At 40.8% G+C, this 17,988-nt stretch overlaps 1 protein-coding gene across 2 annotated transcripts in view; it reads right to left on the bottom strand.

Annotated features, from left to right (window-relative positions):
- LOC121873543 (NADPH oxidase 5-like) overlaps window positions 1-17,988 on the bottom strand; it is a 99,467-nt gene that overhangs the window by 7,891 nt on the left and 73,588 nt on the right. For both annotated transcript variants that reach the window (XM_042377174.1, XM_042377176.1), the window contains exons 4-8: window positions 10,707-10,895; window positions 5,338-5,510; window positions 5,012-5,200; window positions 4,696-4,828; window positions 3,774-4,423 (exon numbers count right to left, since the gene is read on the bottom strand). In XM_042377174.1, coding sequence (XP_042233108.1) covers window positions 3,774-4,423; window positions 4,696-4,828; window positions 5,012-5,200; window positions 5,338-5,510; window positions 10,707-10,895 — 1,334 coding nt within the window. The remainder of the gene's footprint in view (window positions 1-3,773; window positions 4,424-4,695; window positions 4,829-5,011; window positions 5,201-5,337; window positions 5,511-10,706; window positions 10,896-17,988) is intronic.

The raw sequence follows: 17,988 nt of genomic DNA on the forward strand, positions 1-17,988 counted from the left end.
TACAGTATTAACGAAAAGTCCATTAACAGAGAATTTATAATATTGATTTATTCACAACAATAAATTCACACAAAAAACTATTCCTAGATTTATTTTATATTGTGACACTGGTTCACTGAATACTGACCTTCAAGTCATTCTAAACATGGCATCTGGAAACCATGCTAACTGCTAGCCATAACTATGATACCGTCAGAAATGGCCCCACAAGGGCCTGTATCACTCATCTGAAGTAACGACCACGACAATAACTTAAATATACAGTATATTGAGAGATGACCATCTTTACAGCTTCTTCCTGTAACAACCGGTGGTGGGCTATTTTTTTTGTTTTACCAGAGTGAGGTATGGGAGACCTCTACACCTCATAGTTCATTCCCAACTTTACTTTTCCTCTATTAAGTCTTCTGGTGAGGAAAGGTTTGGGATATCCTTTCTCATTAACTTCATCTCTTGCCCTTGAACACCCATGGGCAGACACACTAAACGATTTTGGGCGTCACCTAGAGGTCCAACCGTATTGCCTCCCATGGTTGTAGGCAGTGTGTCACCGAGAGCTAGCAAGTACCTACTGTATACTGTCCGAGAAAAACAAAGCCTTCGACATTAAACACAACTACGCAAATTTTAAGAATGAACAAGCACAAAATCAAAATAGGAGCATGGAATGTGAAGACATTTTATGAGGGTGGGAAGTTTGCAAACGTTTGTAGGGAAATGGAAAGATTACAGCGGGACATTCTGAGGTTAAGTGAAGTAAGAGGCACAGGTTCAGATAGCATTAGTGGTGAACGTATTGTCTTCATTTATTCAGGTGGTGAAAAAGCATGGGAGAGGTGTTGGTACTTTTACAAAATAGAAGTTGGGCAATAGTGTAAAGGGATATTGGGTAGTGTTAGATAGAGTTTTGTTAGTCAAGTTTAATGGACTTGGTAATAATACAGGTTTATGCACCAACAAATGATAGTGAGGACAAAGCCTTCGAAAAGATATTTCTAAAGATTTAAAGAAAGCAAAAGACACTGGGAAAGAAGCAGCAGCAGTAGGATTACATGGATTGGGTAATAGAAGTGAAAGAGGAGAAATATTAATTGACTTTTGCAAGGAGAGCAAGATGATAAATTCAAATATAAAGTTTGAACAACACCCTAGGCATCTGTATACGCGTATCTTACCCCAGGACAATGTAAATAACATTTTCAGGAATTGTATAGATTTAAGCAAGCTCAAATCAGGGCCAAGGATAGAACATGGTATTTAAATCGAAAACATATTTTTTATTATTGTTAGAGAATGACTTTAATGAGCAAGAAACAGGACAAACGTAGGAGAATAATAACAAATGAATAATATTAGATTGTGGGGAAAACTTAGACGACATAGGAAGAACGAGACTAAAAGTGAGTGGATCATAAAAAAAATGGATAGACGAAAAAAATGATAAAAGGAAGTGAAGCTCATAAAGATTTTAACAAAGGTATCCAGAAGGACTGTAGACAGGCTAAAGAAGTGATTTGAGAACTGAAATATTTGTATTATTGCCTAAAAAGCCAAGAGCCTTAGAGTGCACCAGGTTTAGAACAATTAGCTTAATTAATAAATCCTGCCTGTAATGTTCTGTTACTCATAACTTTAAGTATAATAGAATATAGAACAGACAGTGATCAAAATGGAGTTAGAGGGAAAACTAGAGAAGCTATAATTGGTTTGAGAATTTTGAGTGAAAGTGCTTTAAGGGTCCAAAGAAATGTGAGTATCCGCATTGCTGATTTTGGTAAACCTTTTGATAGAGTAATGAACAATAACCTTACAGATGTCTTGGAAAAATAGGCTTTAATGAAGGAAATATTCGAATTTTTAAGAATCTCTACTGGCAACAGGAGGCTGCAGTGTTAGTAAATAATAAATTTACTAATTGGTTCACAGTTAGACAGGGAGTAAGACAAGGCTGTGCTCTATCTCCAACATTGTATAATATATATTCAGAATTTTTAATGAGAAAAGTTTTAAATAACAATAAAGGTATAAAAGTTAATGGTAGAGTAATATCAAATATGCAATATTCAGATAATACTGATCTTATCACGGATAGTGTCGAGTCGTTATAAAACTGGTGAACAGATTAGTGGAAAGGTGTAAAGAATATGGGTTACGTGTTAATGCTGTAAAGACGAAAGTAATGATTGTTTTCAAATTCGAAATAAATCCTTAAATAAAAAAAAATATGGTATGGTATGGTATGGTATGGTATGGTATGGTATGGTCGGGAACTTAAACAAGTGGAAAATTTTGTGTATATGGTGTAATGGTAAATGTGCGAAAGGAATCACAACAAGCGTAGGTCGATCGAAAACAACATTTAATAATCTAATAAAAAAAATTATAACATAAATTTGAAAAAAGCTGTTGAAAAGCAATGTATGATAAGGACTGATGCATGGGTCAGAAGCGTGGACACTTTCAACAGCCACCAGAAAGAGATTAGAGGCTTCTGAAATGTGGTATTTTAGGCAAATATTAAAAATAAGTTAAAATGACAGGAAAACAAATGAAGAAGTTCCAAGATCGCCCAAAACTTCATGAGTTAATGGGATAATAACAGAAGTATTAATGGCCAAAGGTGAGATGAAGGCAGAGACTGGGGTGGAAGAATGTTGGGTCCCCAGAGAGATCCAAAAATTCGGAGGATTGGTAAAAACAGCCGAAAACGCTTAAGAGTGGTCGCCAACCCTTAGATATGAGAACAATACTCTGATTGACTGATGGTAACACCTATATCACTGATCCCGTATTGAGTCTCTAAAGTGGCATTTGTTTTGTCATGTTTAAATCAAATGTAGACCTGATTAACCGTTGAGAATGTAGCACCCTCATTACTGTTATTGATAGTTTACATTACTTCTTTCAGCAAACTCATCCTGTAAAACTTAAAAAAAAATTTGACCAGGGAAAGCCTAGTAATGCTATGAGACCAGACCTAAGCTGTCGAAGTTAAGTCTCTCATTTAAGATTTTTATGGTACCGCAGTGAGTGTCAACAAAATTTCACTAAAATCCACTGACTTTTCTAAGACTTAGCACTGGACAGTTACTTCAGTGGCCAAAAGGACCAGGAGAAACAAACACGCATACAGTACATCAAGTCATCCTCCTGACAGCAACACACAGGTGAAGTTCTATGAGAATCACAATTTAATAAGATTTCCATTAAGTTCAATGTAGATACAAAGCCAATTAGATGTCAAACTTCTTAATTGGTACATAAGAAGCTCACTAATAAGCTGTAATGAGGTAGTCCTTATAATCTTAGTGTGTCTGTGTGTGTGTGTGTGTAGAGCTGAGACTCCTAAAGACCACCTCTTAATTAAGGCTACGTCTATACCAAACATTATACCTTCAATTTGAGACTCAGTGAACAATTCATAGCCCCCGTTATGACTAGTCTTGAAATTTTGTTCCCAGCAACTATATTTATATAATTTTTTAATGAAGCAGTTGCCAGTTGTGTGATTATTGGTTAATCGAAAAATATAAACTCCATCCTAGCCTTTAAATTCGTTGTTATAAATGGTCCAGTTTCCCCCTCGGCTAACATCGTAGCAGTAGCTCGCATCAAACACAAAAACAATGAGTTAACATGAAAAATAAACTAAAAATAAAAATCCGAGACATGAAACTGATAGTAAATATCTTAACCATGACACATATACAACCTCAAGGTCTATGATCCTAGACTCTTTAGTAGAGTCTAGAGAGCAAAGGTTTCTTAATTACCTCATTATTCTTGTTTTCAGAACGAGAGCTGATTTCTTCCGTGGTCAAAGTCTGTTTCAATCTATTTTCTTCATTTCTTCTCTGGCAATGTTCGGGGTGTTGGTGTTGGAGGGACGTGGAATACTGTTGATCGGTGAAGGAGTCCAGACTGGAGTTGCTGCCGGTGAGGGATGATCGACCTGAGTTCGTCTGCCCTGTGTAAGACCCCAAGAGTTCAGCCTTCAGTGTGGCCAGATTCGATAAGCTGGAAGATTTTTTGCGTTCTAGTGATCTTTGAGCTGCAGGAATCGTTGGCTTAGACACAGCAGGGGTGATGGGTGGCTTTTGTTCTGTTTCTACAGGCAGCAACGCTGGTGGTCGTGTGTAGACGCTCATCTTACGGTTAAATTCCAAGAGATTATTGATATAACGGCCACCCTTCCCTGCACAGCCTCCACCTCCATCACTAGCATCTTCTATGGCAATGACGGTGTGAGTGGGGGTCTCTGTCAACGATTCATCAGAGGTAAAGGCGGGGTTCAATATACCTGAGATTTCCTTCTGACACTTCTGTGATGTGACTGAAGCTTCCTTTCCCTTCTCTTCTCTGAACAACTCATAAACTCTCTTAGTCCATTCTCCCACAGAGCGGATGTGAACTGTAAAAACGTCTGTAAAGCAGAAGAGAAAAATACATTATTGAAATAGTAACAGAGAATAAACCGACCGCCCGACCTGCTAATGGGCTGACAAGTGTTGAGAATGTTAAATGAAAAATAAAAAATAATTATTAAACTTATTCCTGTAAATACACAATAAATGGCGGATCTACTAACTTACGTACAGTACCCAATAGTGAGTGCTGTGTAATGAGTTAAGCTCCCACTCAAATACAAAAAAAATAGTAAATAAAGGACTACACTGAACCATGTTAACCCCTGACCTTCCTGCTCAGGCGCGGATGAGATGGTGAAGGGGTGCCACTCGTAGCGTGCAATGGATGGAATGTTGAGGTACACATACTCTCCAGGCTGGAAGTCGAAGTTCTTAGGCCGCTTGATCAGCAGCTTTATCACCTAAGGCAACAAATTATTTAAGTATTATACATTAATATAATTGAGTTGTGAGATGAACTTTTTTTGGTCATCAATAGTACCATTGATGTCCCATTAATACTCGCAGATTTAGAAAATAATTGTATAACTCCAACAACATATTATTAGTTTCAACTTTGCAGCGCCTGGAGGGTGGCAGCTCACCTGGGAGGGCAGTGTGGTGCCTATGAGGATTTGGGTCTTGCCCCTCGGGGTGCACACCTGCGATATCCTGAAGCAAGTCTCCAGCAGGAAGGCAACGCCAGGAAGCAACAACCACTTCCAGAAGTTAGGGCCGTGGAGGACTAGGAACACCCAGAACGGTAGCGACAGCAGGTGAGTCCAGTAGAATATCTGCAGGTAAAGGGAGCGATGAGTTGTACGAACAAAATTTTGTATACATTGTGGAGGGGTGAGTGTAGTGGGACGAGACAATATTCTATACACTTGCCTCAGTACAATGGGTTATTAAAAAGACCTTGTAATCGTACCTCAAAATAACCGGATTTTCTGACGATGCGGTGACTAAAGGCGACGATGATGGTGAGGATGATCATGAGGACGACGCCCGTCGGGTTGGCCAAGCCGCCCACCCAGCCGATGCCCAGAGAAGTGTCCCACATGTAGTCATTCATGCTGATGCCCGTCACGTCTCCAAGGGTCACTGTTAGAGCACCAGCAGCCAGGGTTAGTGTGAGCTGACACAGTGCACCATCAATATCTCCACAATACAGTAGCTGGGTATTGATGGTGGTAACGCTGTTGGTGGTGTATGGTGGTAACACTGTGGTAGCACCGTTGAGGAAGTATCAGCATGGTAACATAAGTGAATTGTAGTTGTATCAAGTTTGGTGTCAGTGTACACATATATTTCAAATAACATTTCTAGTCTTATCAACTACATACTCTTTTCAATTTCAGATTCGTAATTTGCATTCTAATGATTTTGTTTGTTTTTAAAAAGTTAAGTAATTTACTCCAGAGATAAATATAGAAAGCAACGGAGGTACAGACCTGAACATTAAATATGCAAACACCTCTCCCTACACTCTAATAACGCATATAAAACATACAAACATGCACACATTTCAATACAGTTGTAAAAATACACACACACACACACACAGAAAAAATATTTAGTGAAATTAACATGAGTGAAGGACAAGTCAAAAGCGAGCAAGTTTTGGCTGAACGTTAAGATCAATAACATTAAACTTTAAAATGATCCTTCAGTACTGTAAATTTTAAACAATCTATTTGAACAAATACTGTATTCACTTCTCTGTGACTACTGTATATAACACAAACTTTATAATTAATATTAAATTAGGTACGTGCAATACCTACAATTTATACTACAGCTACATATAGTTAAGTGTAGGTTATACTTAAACATATGACATCAATTTAAAATGTTCCTCACTACTGCTACATAACATCTTCTCTCACTAGACAACCTTTGACTGTGAATGTTAACAGAGAAAACTTTAAAATCAAGAGTACATACTTGTTGTTGATGTTACAAGGTTATTAATGCGTTTCAACAAATAAGGTCTTTAAGCGCATAGAAAGGTAAGTTCCTCAACAACTAAATATTATGAGAAATAGATTTCTCTGTTTTTGACCCAGTAGTCTCAGGATACGATCATTATTAGTGGTTCATCCTTCAAGCAAGCATTTACCCTATACCGCGTTTATATGTTATCATAATACTGTACCACATATAATGGCATTGAAAACTATATCAAAACTTAGTAACATAGATCTGATATATTATAAGAAATAGTTTTTACTTTGGTCAGCAAAGTCGTACATAATAGTTTTCAAGAAGAAAAGATATATTAGAGGGAGTCAAGCATATATATATATATATATATATATATATATATATATATATATATATATATATATATATATATATATATATATATATATATATATATATATTTCATTAGCCCATAAAGCGCTCGGACTTCTACATATAATCAACAACCTCACCCCGCCAGGACTCGAACCCACGATCTTATGTGTGTGACCGGGGAACGTTACCCCTAGATCACTAAGACACTAAAAGTAGTCCTAGACTTTGTTAATTTGGCGCAAAGCCTGTTCATCGAGCTACCCGTGCCTCGTAACAGGCTTTGTGTGAAATATAACAAAGTCTAGGACTGTCTGTATCGTGGGTTCAGACTATATATATATATATATATATATATATATATATATATATATATATATATATATATATATATATATATATATATATATATATATTGTTATACATTAGTCAGAGAGTAGAAGCCCAGTTAGTTCTGTTACATACTGTTGAAAATTAAGAAAGTTATATGAAGAGTTTATATAGGTAATGCAAGATTATAGGAAAATATATAAATAGACAAGGACTCACCTCAATATGACGTAAAATTATCAGCCTGCGAAACTACATAAGTCTCCCCTGCACATCAGGCTACTCACAGACTAAACTCAGATAAAGATACCAGAGAGAGCGTTGACACTTGCAGGGAAGAAGTGGATAGCATAAACAAGGACATTTTTATAATGTTACAAGACAAGGAGAGTGGTGTGTAGGTAGAGTGGGGAGTGGGACAGTATACGCAAGGGATAATGAATAAAAGTATAAACAAATACTCAACGGTCTTTGTATTATCATTTGAGGTGTGAAGTAATTATGAGTTCATAATAATGTATTTTTTTCAGCAGTCATGTAATACTTCAGACTGGCCAGAATGGGATGGCTCAACTTGAACAATGTTCCCTCAAAGATAAGAAGTACTTTATGAAACTCAAAGGAAGAATATATATGATAAGGGAGTCTGCTGAAACATTAAATTAATCATGAATATGAAATATTGATGAAGAAAGTGGCAGAGTGGCATATGAACAACAAAGTGGTGAGGTTCATTCTTGGCATGAACACAAGAGATCACGTTGGTCACGAAGTTTTTCCATCACTGAACATGTTAACTGTGACGGATAGATTGAAGCAACTGAGGATGAATGACGCTTATAGAATTTTCATTGGACTGTGCTCAGAGTATCTAACAACAATCTATGCAAGGATTATCCGGCATGGCAATTGAGGGAGTGAACATAATTTATTGGTATCTGGTGTCCGCAGTCAGGCGAAAAACACTTTCTTCTTTACTGTTATAACAGATTGGAATACATTATCACACCACATCAAAACCAATCATGGTATCAAAAATTAAAAGCTAAAACAGAAATACATAGTAGATGAAGCTACAGCAAGAGAACAGAGAGAGTTTATATATTATTAACCACAGAATGTAGTACTGTGGTATTGATCCGCCAACGTAACTACTGTACCATCTTCAAGTCTCAGATCTGATGCGTCCACACGTGTCTTTAATGTCGACTTAGCTTAACGGTAGAAAACCTCTGGGTTTGACATGTCCTTACTTAGAAATCCGATTGGTTCGTGGACCTTGCTTACATCTTTCTGTCCTGATCATCATTTGTCTCGACCTTAGAAATATTAAAACACGTTTGAGTAGAAGGACAAGCAAATTCTTAAAAAAAAAAACCTCCCCTTTTCATACCTAAGTACACTATTGCATGCAGGCGTGGGGACTTCACATCGCAGGAACAAGTCCAACGAATAGTGGGTAAAATTATTCCAAAACTACGTCACCGTGAGTATATCATCTTCCTCGTGTAGATATTTGAGAGAAACTGCCATTCTGAGCACACTAGCTTCACTCGTGCCACTGTAGATGTCATAAGAATGATGGAAAAATACGTTAACAGCTTTTGAGACGTGCGATATTGATGACGGAAGTGAGGAGAGTGTATGATGTGAGGACTAAGGCAGCAGAGTGAATGTAGGAAGCCTCGGAGTGTGTGTGTGTGTGTGTTTGTGTTTTGTGTGTGTGTGTGTGTGTGTGCGTGGAAGGGACTGAAGATAGTAAAAGTGAAGAATCATCCCTGAGAGAGTCAAGTAGCAGGATATAGTTGTTATTAACAAGTTGAGGCAGCGCAGTGCAATGATAAAAAATTACGTTTCCTGAAAACTTAGACTTCATTTGCCATGAGAAATGTACATAAAATCTACGTTGGGTTATTGCTAATTGAGTAAAGAAATACTAGCTATAGTTGGTTATCAAATTGGCTGTAAATCATATTTCAATCAAAATATTTGTATACGATACAGTTTTTACAGGGAGATCTGAATTTTATTTCTCAAAAAAGATCAAATCACAACTACAATAATGTCTCCGTCTCCTTCGCTCTCCGAGGCTCAGCACTTTATGTAACCAACTTTTTAACTTTATATTTACTAAACCTTTAATCTATTTACACTCTCCCCTAAAAGCATTGGCCCCTTTTGTCATCGTTGCAGTGTGTCACAATGGACGAATATTTCCGATCACTAATTGTGACTCCTGCATTATGTTGGCAAGTATGCTTTCTTAGTATCGATATGGTTGCCAGTTATTATTCAGGTATTTGTTATAATTATGGTGTATCACTGTGCTCCATCTTTAGTAGAAAATATAATGATATTAATGTAACGAAAATATATCAACGGCAGTCAAATAGTGGGTGCTTTCTGCTGGAAATCCATGTCCAACACCAGTACCCGAGACTCCTTGGAAAACACAGCTTGCACCAACAGACATGTCTCGTAATGTGTATCAATAATGTTCTGTTGCCAGCACGAACCATAAGATACGTTATATTCATAATTGTTACCTCATTAATCGATGTAGAAATAATATCGAAATGCAGTAAACCATAATGTCATTGTAATTGGATATGGCATCATAATACACCTGTAATTACTATATTTGCAAATGAATGTCATATCGGATCATAAGGTTTCACATTTCGTTTGAAGCGATCCATTGTAACCTCGGTTTATGAAAACAGTGACGTTATATTCCTATTTGGCAACTCATCCCCTGAGGTTGAAATAGTACCGTATCAGGGCAGATCGTATCAAAGGTACTCATGACGTTATTGGTTTTGCATATGGTATCATAATTCATCCTATTTTATTACATTATGTCGAGAACAGGTGGTATACTGCAGGTATCATGGTGATTATCAGGTGCAAGAAGAAAGAAGGAAAGATTCAACTCACAATCAGAAATACCAACTGAACCGAAATTGGTGTGCACGTGTTATTGTGTTCATTTCCAAATACTTTTTGGGGAGAGTTTACAATACCAGTACGTATTAAGTTTTAAAGTGTAGATCATGGTGATATAAGCTCTCAAAGTTTAAGGTCTTTCTTGGTCAAAATGGTCGAACTCCAAGTCTTCATCTGTTAAAATTATCATGAACTTTTGAACATACTGTAAACAAATGGTGAAGCATTAATAACAGCGGTACACGATACAACACTCAAGTGATGACTGCAAGCAGTATGTACAGGATCCTGTTATATTTTAACTATAAACAGTGTGTATGGTAAGTAATCAGCTTATTCCGCAATACTAAACGTCGAATGTTATATAAGACACAACAAAAAAATGATGTTTAGTAACCCTGGCAGCTGCAGCACCAGAAAGCAACAAAAAACATGTATGGTAAGTCTGTAGTCTCTGTGTGAACTGTTTCAGTCTCTCCTATTTTGTTATAATTTAAATGTGTAATTTGTGAAAGTGGCCAAGGCAGGTACAGGTAAGGGAGTCTATCTGGGACAAGTGTAAGGGTCAAGGTAATTTTTATAGTCGAGGGAAGGACAGTGGTTGTGAAGGATTCATTCTGACATATTATTAAGACAAACAATAAACTTGGTGTCACTTTACAAAACTAGTGATTAGTCTACGATTGTGTCGGTGCTAAAACTTGTTTACCCGGGTGCCAAATTTACCAAAGTTGGCGATGTGGAAGAGCGTGTGGAGGATGGAGAGGAAGAAGACTGTCCATCCAGCCATCTTGTGGAAGTGGACGTGCTGGTCACAAGGGAGGAAGAAGCCTGCGGGGGAGTTCCTGAGGCGGGTCACTGTGCGTCGTAGGATCAATAGCAGCAGCAGCGCGCAGTTCAGGTTGAGGCACTGACCTGTAGAGCAGGACACACCGCTTAGTTCACACCCACACCAAGTAATACACGAATATATAAATAAATATTCAAGTACTTATAATAGGTTGGAGAAAAACAAAGGAATAAGTCGTAGCAGAGAGGTAAAAATTACCCACGAGGGCGATAGAGAACAAATATTACTGTATTAAAAGTTTTAGATAAGAGTGCAGAGGTCTTATTGCAACTATATCTTGCGCTAGTCAGGCCGCACCTCGATTATGCAGTTCAGTTCTGGTGCCCTTATTATAGAATGGATATCAATTCACTAGAGTCGGTGCAGCGAAGAATGACGAAAATGATTCCGGGACTTAGAAACCTTCCATATCAAGATAGGTTAAAGAAACTAAACTTGCATTCCCTAGAAAGACGAAGAGTGCGGGGAGATATGATAGAAGTATTTAAGTGGGTGAAAGGAATCAATAAAGGTGATATAGATAAAGTTCTTATAATATCCGAGCAGGATAGGACTCGGAACAACGGATTTAAGTTGGATAAGTTTAGGTTTAGGAGGGAGATAGGAAGGAACTGGTTCGCAAATAGGGTGGTGGACGAGTGGAACAAGCTTAGCAACTTTGTAGTAAGTGCTGGAACGTTGGAAAGTTTCAAAAGGAGGCTGGATAGATTCATGGATGATAGAGAGTGGTAGTAACTCTCGACAGGAGCTGCCATGCACAGGCTAACCGGCCTATTGCAGACTCCTTATTTTTTTATGTTCTTATGTAACCGGAAACCGCAACAACTGTGGACTAGAACTTCTTGGAGCACTGCCTCACGTGGCAGCCCAACTCTGCCTCACGTGGCGACCCAACACCGCCTCACGTGACGGCCCAACACCTACTCACGTGGCGGCCCAACACTGCCTCACGTGGCGGCCCGACACTGCCTCACGTGGCGGCCCAACACTGCCTCACGTGGCGGCCCAACACTGCCTCACGTCAGGAAGAACAATGAGAAACAATGTATCTTAGGCAACAACATGAAGAAATCTGTCGATATATAATGACGATGCAGCTGGTGTTTCCCTCTGCTCGTGTGAAAACACACACACACACACACACACACACACACACACACACACACACATACACACACACGGTGACATCTCACACACACACACACACACACGGTGACATCACACACACACACACACAAACACACACACACACACACCAACTGTGTTAAAACGCTAAATCTAACTGACAAAATCACTTACGGGTGAACACTAGCAGGAAGTCAAGATTTTATTTTACAAAGTCAGTATGTATTGAGTCAGAGGATGATGACTCCTGTGGCAGCAGGTTTGTACAGTATGTGAAAATAATTAATTATATTTGAAGATTACAACATAATAATTGTGATTGTATTTGTGACTTATTAGAACAAAAGTTAAGATGGAGGTTATGAAGTAACACAGCCATAAAGATTTGTTCCTCGCCTCCTGCCTCACTCTGTAAATGCTTTCCAGATTTTTGTTCTTAAAAAACAAAAAAGTTCGAGCACATGCAACGGTCTGTTAAATAGAACCCTTAAAAGTGCAATCAAGAAGGAACTAGTAGATGAATTTGAGGCAAAAGTCAATCCATTGTAGCGTGACCAAGTAAGACGATCAAGAGATTACAAAATGTTGTAACCGCTAGGCTAAGGTTCGGGTAAAAGTACCTCTGGCAGTATATCCCTCAAGCAGATGTGAACAACACTAACTTTAAGGTGTGTGGCCAGATGTATGGCCACACAATCAACCACTACGTCCTTGACTGTGAAAAGATAGAGCCTTTTAGGGACAAGACCAAATACAATAAAGAACCAAACACACAATGTGCTTGAATACCTCTCATGCAGATGTGAACATCAAAGTGTGTGGCCAGGTATATGGCCTCACACTGCTGTGCTCACGCAGTTGTGAATAAGTAAAAGGTGCACAATAAACTAGCCACTATACGTGGCAAAATTAAAAAAATCAAATTCAATTCAAGTGCCATCATGGTACAGAAGAGGACACTGCGCATGGTGTTATGTGGCCATCATGGTACAGAAGAGAACACTGCGCATGGTGTTATGTGGCCATCATGGTACAGAAGAGAACACTGCGCATGGTGTTATGTGGCCATCATGGTACAGAAGAGAACACTGCGCATGGTGTTATGTGGTCATCATGGTACAGAAGAGGACACTGCGCATGGTGTTATGTGGTCATCATGGTACAGAAGAGGACACTGCGCATGGTGTTATGTGGCCATCATGGTACAGAAGAACACTGCATAAAGTGTGGGTAGCCATCATGGTACAGAAGAACACTGCGCATGGTGTTATGTGGTCATCATGCTACAGAGGACACTGCGCATGGTGTTATGTGGCCATCATGGTACAGAAGAACACTGCATAAAGTGTGGAGTGGCCATCATGGTACAGAAGAAGGCACAATGCGCGCAATGCGCATCATGGTATGTGGCCATCATGGTACAGAAGAGGACACTGCGCATGGTGTTATGTGGCCATCATGGTACAGAAGAGGACACTGCGCATGGTGTTATGTGGCCATCATGGTACAGAAGAGGACACTGCGCAATGCGCATGGTGTTATGTGGCCATCATGGTACAGAAGAGGACACTGCACATGGTGTTATGTGGCCATCATGGTACAGAAGAGAACACTGCGCAATGCGCATGGTGTTATGTGGCCATCATGGTACAGAAGAGGACACTGTGCATGGTGTTATGTGGCCATCATGGTACAGAAGAGGACACTGCGCAATGCGCATGGTGTTATGTGGCCATCATGGTACAGAAGAGGACACTGCGCAATGCGCATGGTGTTATGTGGCCATCATGGTACAGAAGAGGACACTGTGCATGGTGTTATGTGGCCATCATGGTACAGAAGAGAACACTGCATAAAGTGTGGGGTGGCCATCATGGTACGGAAAAAATATGATCGTTTATCCCTAAATATTACTTTAGTGGGCTACTTATGGGAAGAGAGAGAGTGTGGCTGAAAAGTGAGATGGAGGGAAAAGTCAGGGGAGAGGGGAGGTCGGGCTCATGAAAAAGTACAGGAGGTTAGAGTAGAAAGGGTCTAGGTGGAGGAGGGCTTTAGAGGTGACAAGGGCCCCAAATTATCATGGGTCCCAGGAGCACTAAGGAATCAAGAACTCAGTAGGTCAAAATGATCCGTCAAGCCCAGTTCCATTATTGTCTCGGTCTTGCCTCTCCTCCCTTTATTTACAGTTACGACAGCAGAAAGTTCACTGTTTGATACAATTATCCTGTTTATTATACAATACCTCAGTCACATGATTATTACGTTAACTTGTGTGACATTATTCGCACACGTCCTCCCAGGCTGTTTTAAGTATGTCACGTCAGCGGGCGACTGATGGGCCAGGGAGAAGCTGAGGGTGAGGCTGCGTTTCTTTGGTCACGTCTACTATGACTCGTAGCTTGTAAAACGTATACTCATGGTGTGCATTTGGAGTGTTCTGTTTTTATTATCACGAAGCACTCAAGCGGTGGTGCGAAATATCTAGCGAAATATTATGTAAGCGTATTGTTGCTGCGGCTGTGGCTTTGTTAGCAAACATTTGACGCAACCAGACAGCCTAGTCCATGTCGCCAGATAGTGCGACACGGCCGTGTAGCTTTGAAGTACTGCTACTTACACCAGCATAACACTGACCGTAAGTAGCCTGGAAGTGTTGGCTGAGGCCTCTGAGGCTCACTAAGTGCCCTTATATGACCACTCGGGCGGCGTCTAAGATGATATGTTTTGCTGTGATGAGATAATTTTTGAGGTCTCGCGGCCACAACCACAGGCTCTCGTTGTTAACAGTTTAAGTCTGTACACTAAGGCTATAGTTATTTCACTTAACGGTCAAATCCTTAGAGTTCTATGGTTTCAACTTAACGTGAATAAGCTATATTATACCTGGAAGAAATTCTCAAGGCAGTCTTATGGTGTGTATCCTCGCCCTCGTACTCACCTGCTGCCAGGGCTTATGTCCACACTGTCACTAGGAGCAATAGTTATCTTTGTACCATAAGGGAGTGACTCATCAAGTGCGGTACACGAGTTAAGTCTTCAAGAATGTTCGAAGTTATACTTTCCAGACATTAGCCAGATCATGGCTTACATATTGAGGCAAATAATATACTAATAATTAATAACAGTTTGAGAGCAACGATGCTGGAAGTTTGTTATTAGGAAATAACATCACAAAACATGACGATCACTGTTTCCTCTGAGGATGTGTGTGTGTGTGTGTGTGTGTGTGTGTGTGTGTGTGTGTGTGTGTAATAATAATAATAATAATAATTAACGGTTTATTGAAAAAGTTCTGAAAAAGTTCTGCAGCCCAAAGGCTGAAAATATACATTGGACATAAATGACTTATTACATACATTGACATTGGTGGTTTAACAAAAACCTTCATTAGAGAAAGGTAAAGGAAAATACAGTGAACATACAGATTAATGTTTACAGTGGAGGTCACGTTGATCATGTGTGTGTGTGTGTGTGTGTGTGTGTGTGTGTGTGTGTGTGTGTGCGTGTGTACGAAGTTGTGTATCTATGCACACAGGGTGGTGTAATGCGTCTAGTGTGGCAGCATTATGTTAGTGTTAAGGTGAGAGGTCTCCTTGCTCCCTCTTGCTTCCAGCTACCGCCGCTGGCTAGCCCTCGTGTTGAATAGGGTAGCAACTTGCACAAGTCTTCCCCTGCCAGTACACAGCCTCTTCACCATCAAGACTCCTGCTATTCCTCCTCGTGGCAACACACGGTAACTGGGTGCCTCGTGGGCCCAGGCTAGACCAGCAGGGGATCTCGGAGTAGCAGTGGGCCCCAGGGAGACGGCGCATAGGCCCACTGGCATGTGGACACGTCCTGGCGCCTACCAACCACTGCCCCGCTGTCTTGCGGATTAACCTTGGTAGGTATAAGGCTACGGGAGTAAACCCCAATCTGCAGTGGAGCCCCGTATCAGGCAGACATGCTTACAGAGCTCTAACAGGACCCCAACGGTGATATAGGCGGAAGAGGTGACCACCATGGGAACCCAACGACTACACCGGCGGACGAAGGCAATGCCTGATGGACAGGCTACTAAGGCGAAACCCAGCAAACTGGGCTATCGGCAGTCCATTGCAACTCTCGTTCTCCCCAGTCATTGCAACATTTGCACCACTCACGTGCAGCCATCATCCAGCTCATCATACTCATCATCATCATCAAAACCCCTATACCCCAAAAAGTTCTATGGCGACGGACGAGTGGCGACGGGGATAGGCAGAGATGACTGCCTGGAGTCTCTAGTCACAACTCTGCACATGGGCGGCACAGATAAGATGGTCTTTTATACGCTGAGATCTTGGCAGCAGTGCAATCTGGTCCTGTCTGTGAGACTGAGCAGCCCTTTCGAGGAGCCACTCTGCTCACCCCACATGGGGAAGGGGCTAGAAAAGGTGCCCTAAGCATAGCCTGCCTAGAGAACCAACCTGACTGGGCAACCGCACCCAGTAAGGTCATCCTTATGAAGGTTGAAAACACAATCACAATCACAGATCAAAACAAAAACAAACTATGCAACTTCTTATGGTCACTGCATGGAATGTCAGGATCCTTCTGGATACTGGCATAAATGAGCGTCCTGAAAGAAAAACCGCCCTTGTGGCAGAAGAGCTGGCTAGGTGTAACATCGACATAGCAGCCATTAGTGAGTCCCGGCTCCCAGACAAAGGTCGACTCACAGAACGGGAGTCTGGCTATACCTTCTTCTGGAAGGGTAAGCTTGCTGCGGAGAGAAACCACATTTATGGAGTTAGCGTTGCCATCCGCCAACGCATCCTAAACAGGCTAACTAAAATGCCTGTCGGGATTAACGAGTCCCACTGAATCACTCACGTCATGCCTTTTTCATCAGTGCATTCGCCCCAACACTGGATTTGAGGATGACATTAAGGAGGCCTTTTACTCTGTCCTCGACAGAGTGCTAACCTCTATCCCCAGAGAAGATAAGGTGGTGCTCCTTGGTGACTTCAATGCCAGAGTTGGCAGAGATGCTGACATTTGGCAGAGAACCATAGGGAGAAATGGACTAGGTAAGTGTAATCCTGACGGCCTACTCCTCCTCAGCAAGAGTCAATCTCACTATCACCAATACCTTGTTTAGGCAGACTAACAAGTTCAAGGATTTGTGGCAACACCCACGATCCAGACACTGGCATCTCACTGACTACATCATTGTCAAAGAAAGAGATCGCCGAGATGTCCTCATCACCCGAGCCATGTGTGGCTCAGACTACTGCGACACTGATCATCGGCTCGTCAGAGCCCTAAAACGGAGAGGACAGCAAGTCTCCAGAAGAGGTTTTAACACTAAGCGCCTGGAGGATCCAGCGGTAGAACATGCTTTAAGAGAGCAGCTCGAACATGGGCCGATAAACAACCCAACAGCAAACAACCCAAATCCCAGTGCCGAATGGGATATTCTCGACACTGTCATGACAAAAACCTGCAGAGACCTTCGGCCAAATCGAAAGAATACACCAGGACTGGTTTGATGAAAATGACCCGGAAATCAGTATACTCGTCGATGACAAATGTGCTGCTGTAACTGACCGGCAGAACAACTCTCATTCTCGGACCAAAGCTGATTCCATACACAAGAAGAAAGCCGCGGCCCAGCTTGAATTTCACAATCTGAAAAACGACTGGTAACCCCCCAATTAAAGACAAAGAAGGAATCCTTCAGCGCTGAAAAGAGCATTACCATTTATTGCTTAACTGAAACACCGATGTAAATGTGTATGCACACTTTGGCCTTGAGGTATGTAATACTTAGATTCTCTTTCAGCATGCCCTTGGTTCAACCACACCTACACCATCCATCCAGCTTAACGGTGCTACCCTCTCAAATGCTACCTACTTTCGGTATCTCGGCTCCCACCTGTCTACCACTGCGGACATCGATGAAGAGATTCAACATCGGATCAGATGTGCAATCTCAAGCCCTTGGCAGACTCCGTACCCGTGTCTTCAGCTGTAGGGAACTGAAATTATCTACAAAGATGCACGTATATC

This window comes from Homarus americanus, unplaced genomic scaffold (genome assembly GCF_018991925.1).
Source record: "Homarus americanus isolate GMGI-L3 unplaced genomic scaffold, GMGI_Hamer_2.0 scaffold30858, whole genome shotgun sequence".
Classification (NCBI taxonomy): Eukaryota; Metazoa; Arthropoda; class Malacostraca; order Decapoda; family Nephropidae; genus Homarus; species Homarus americanus.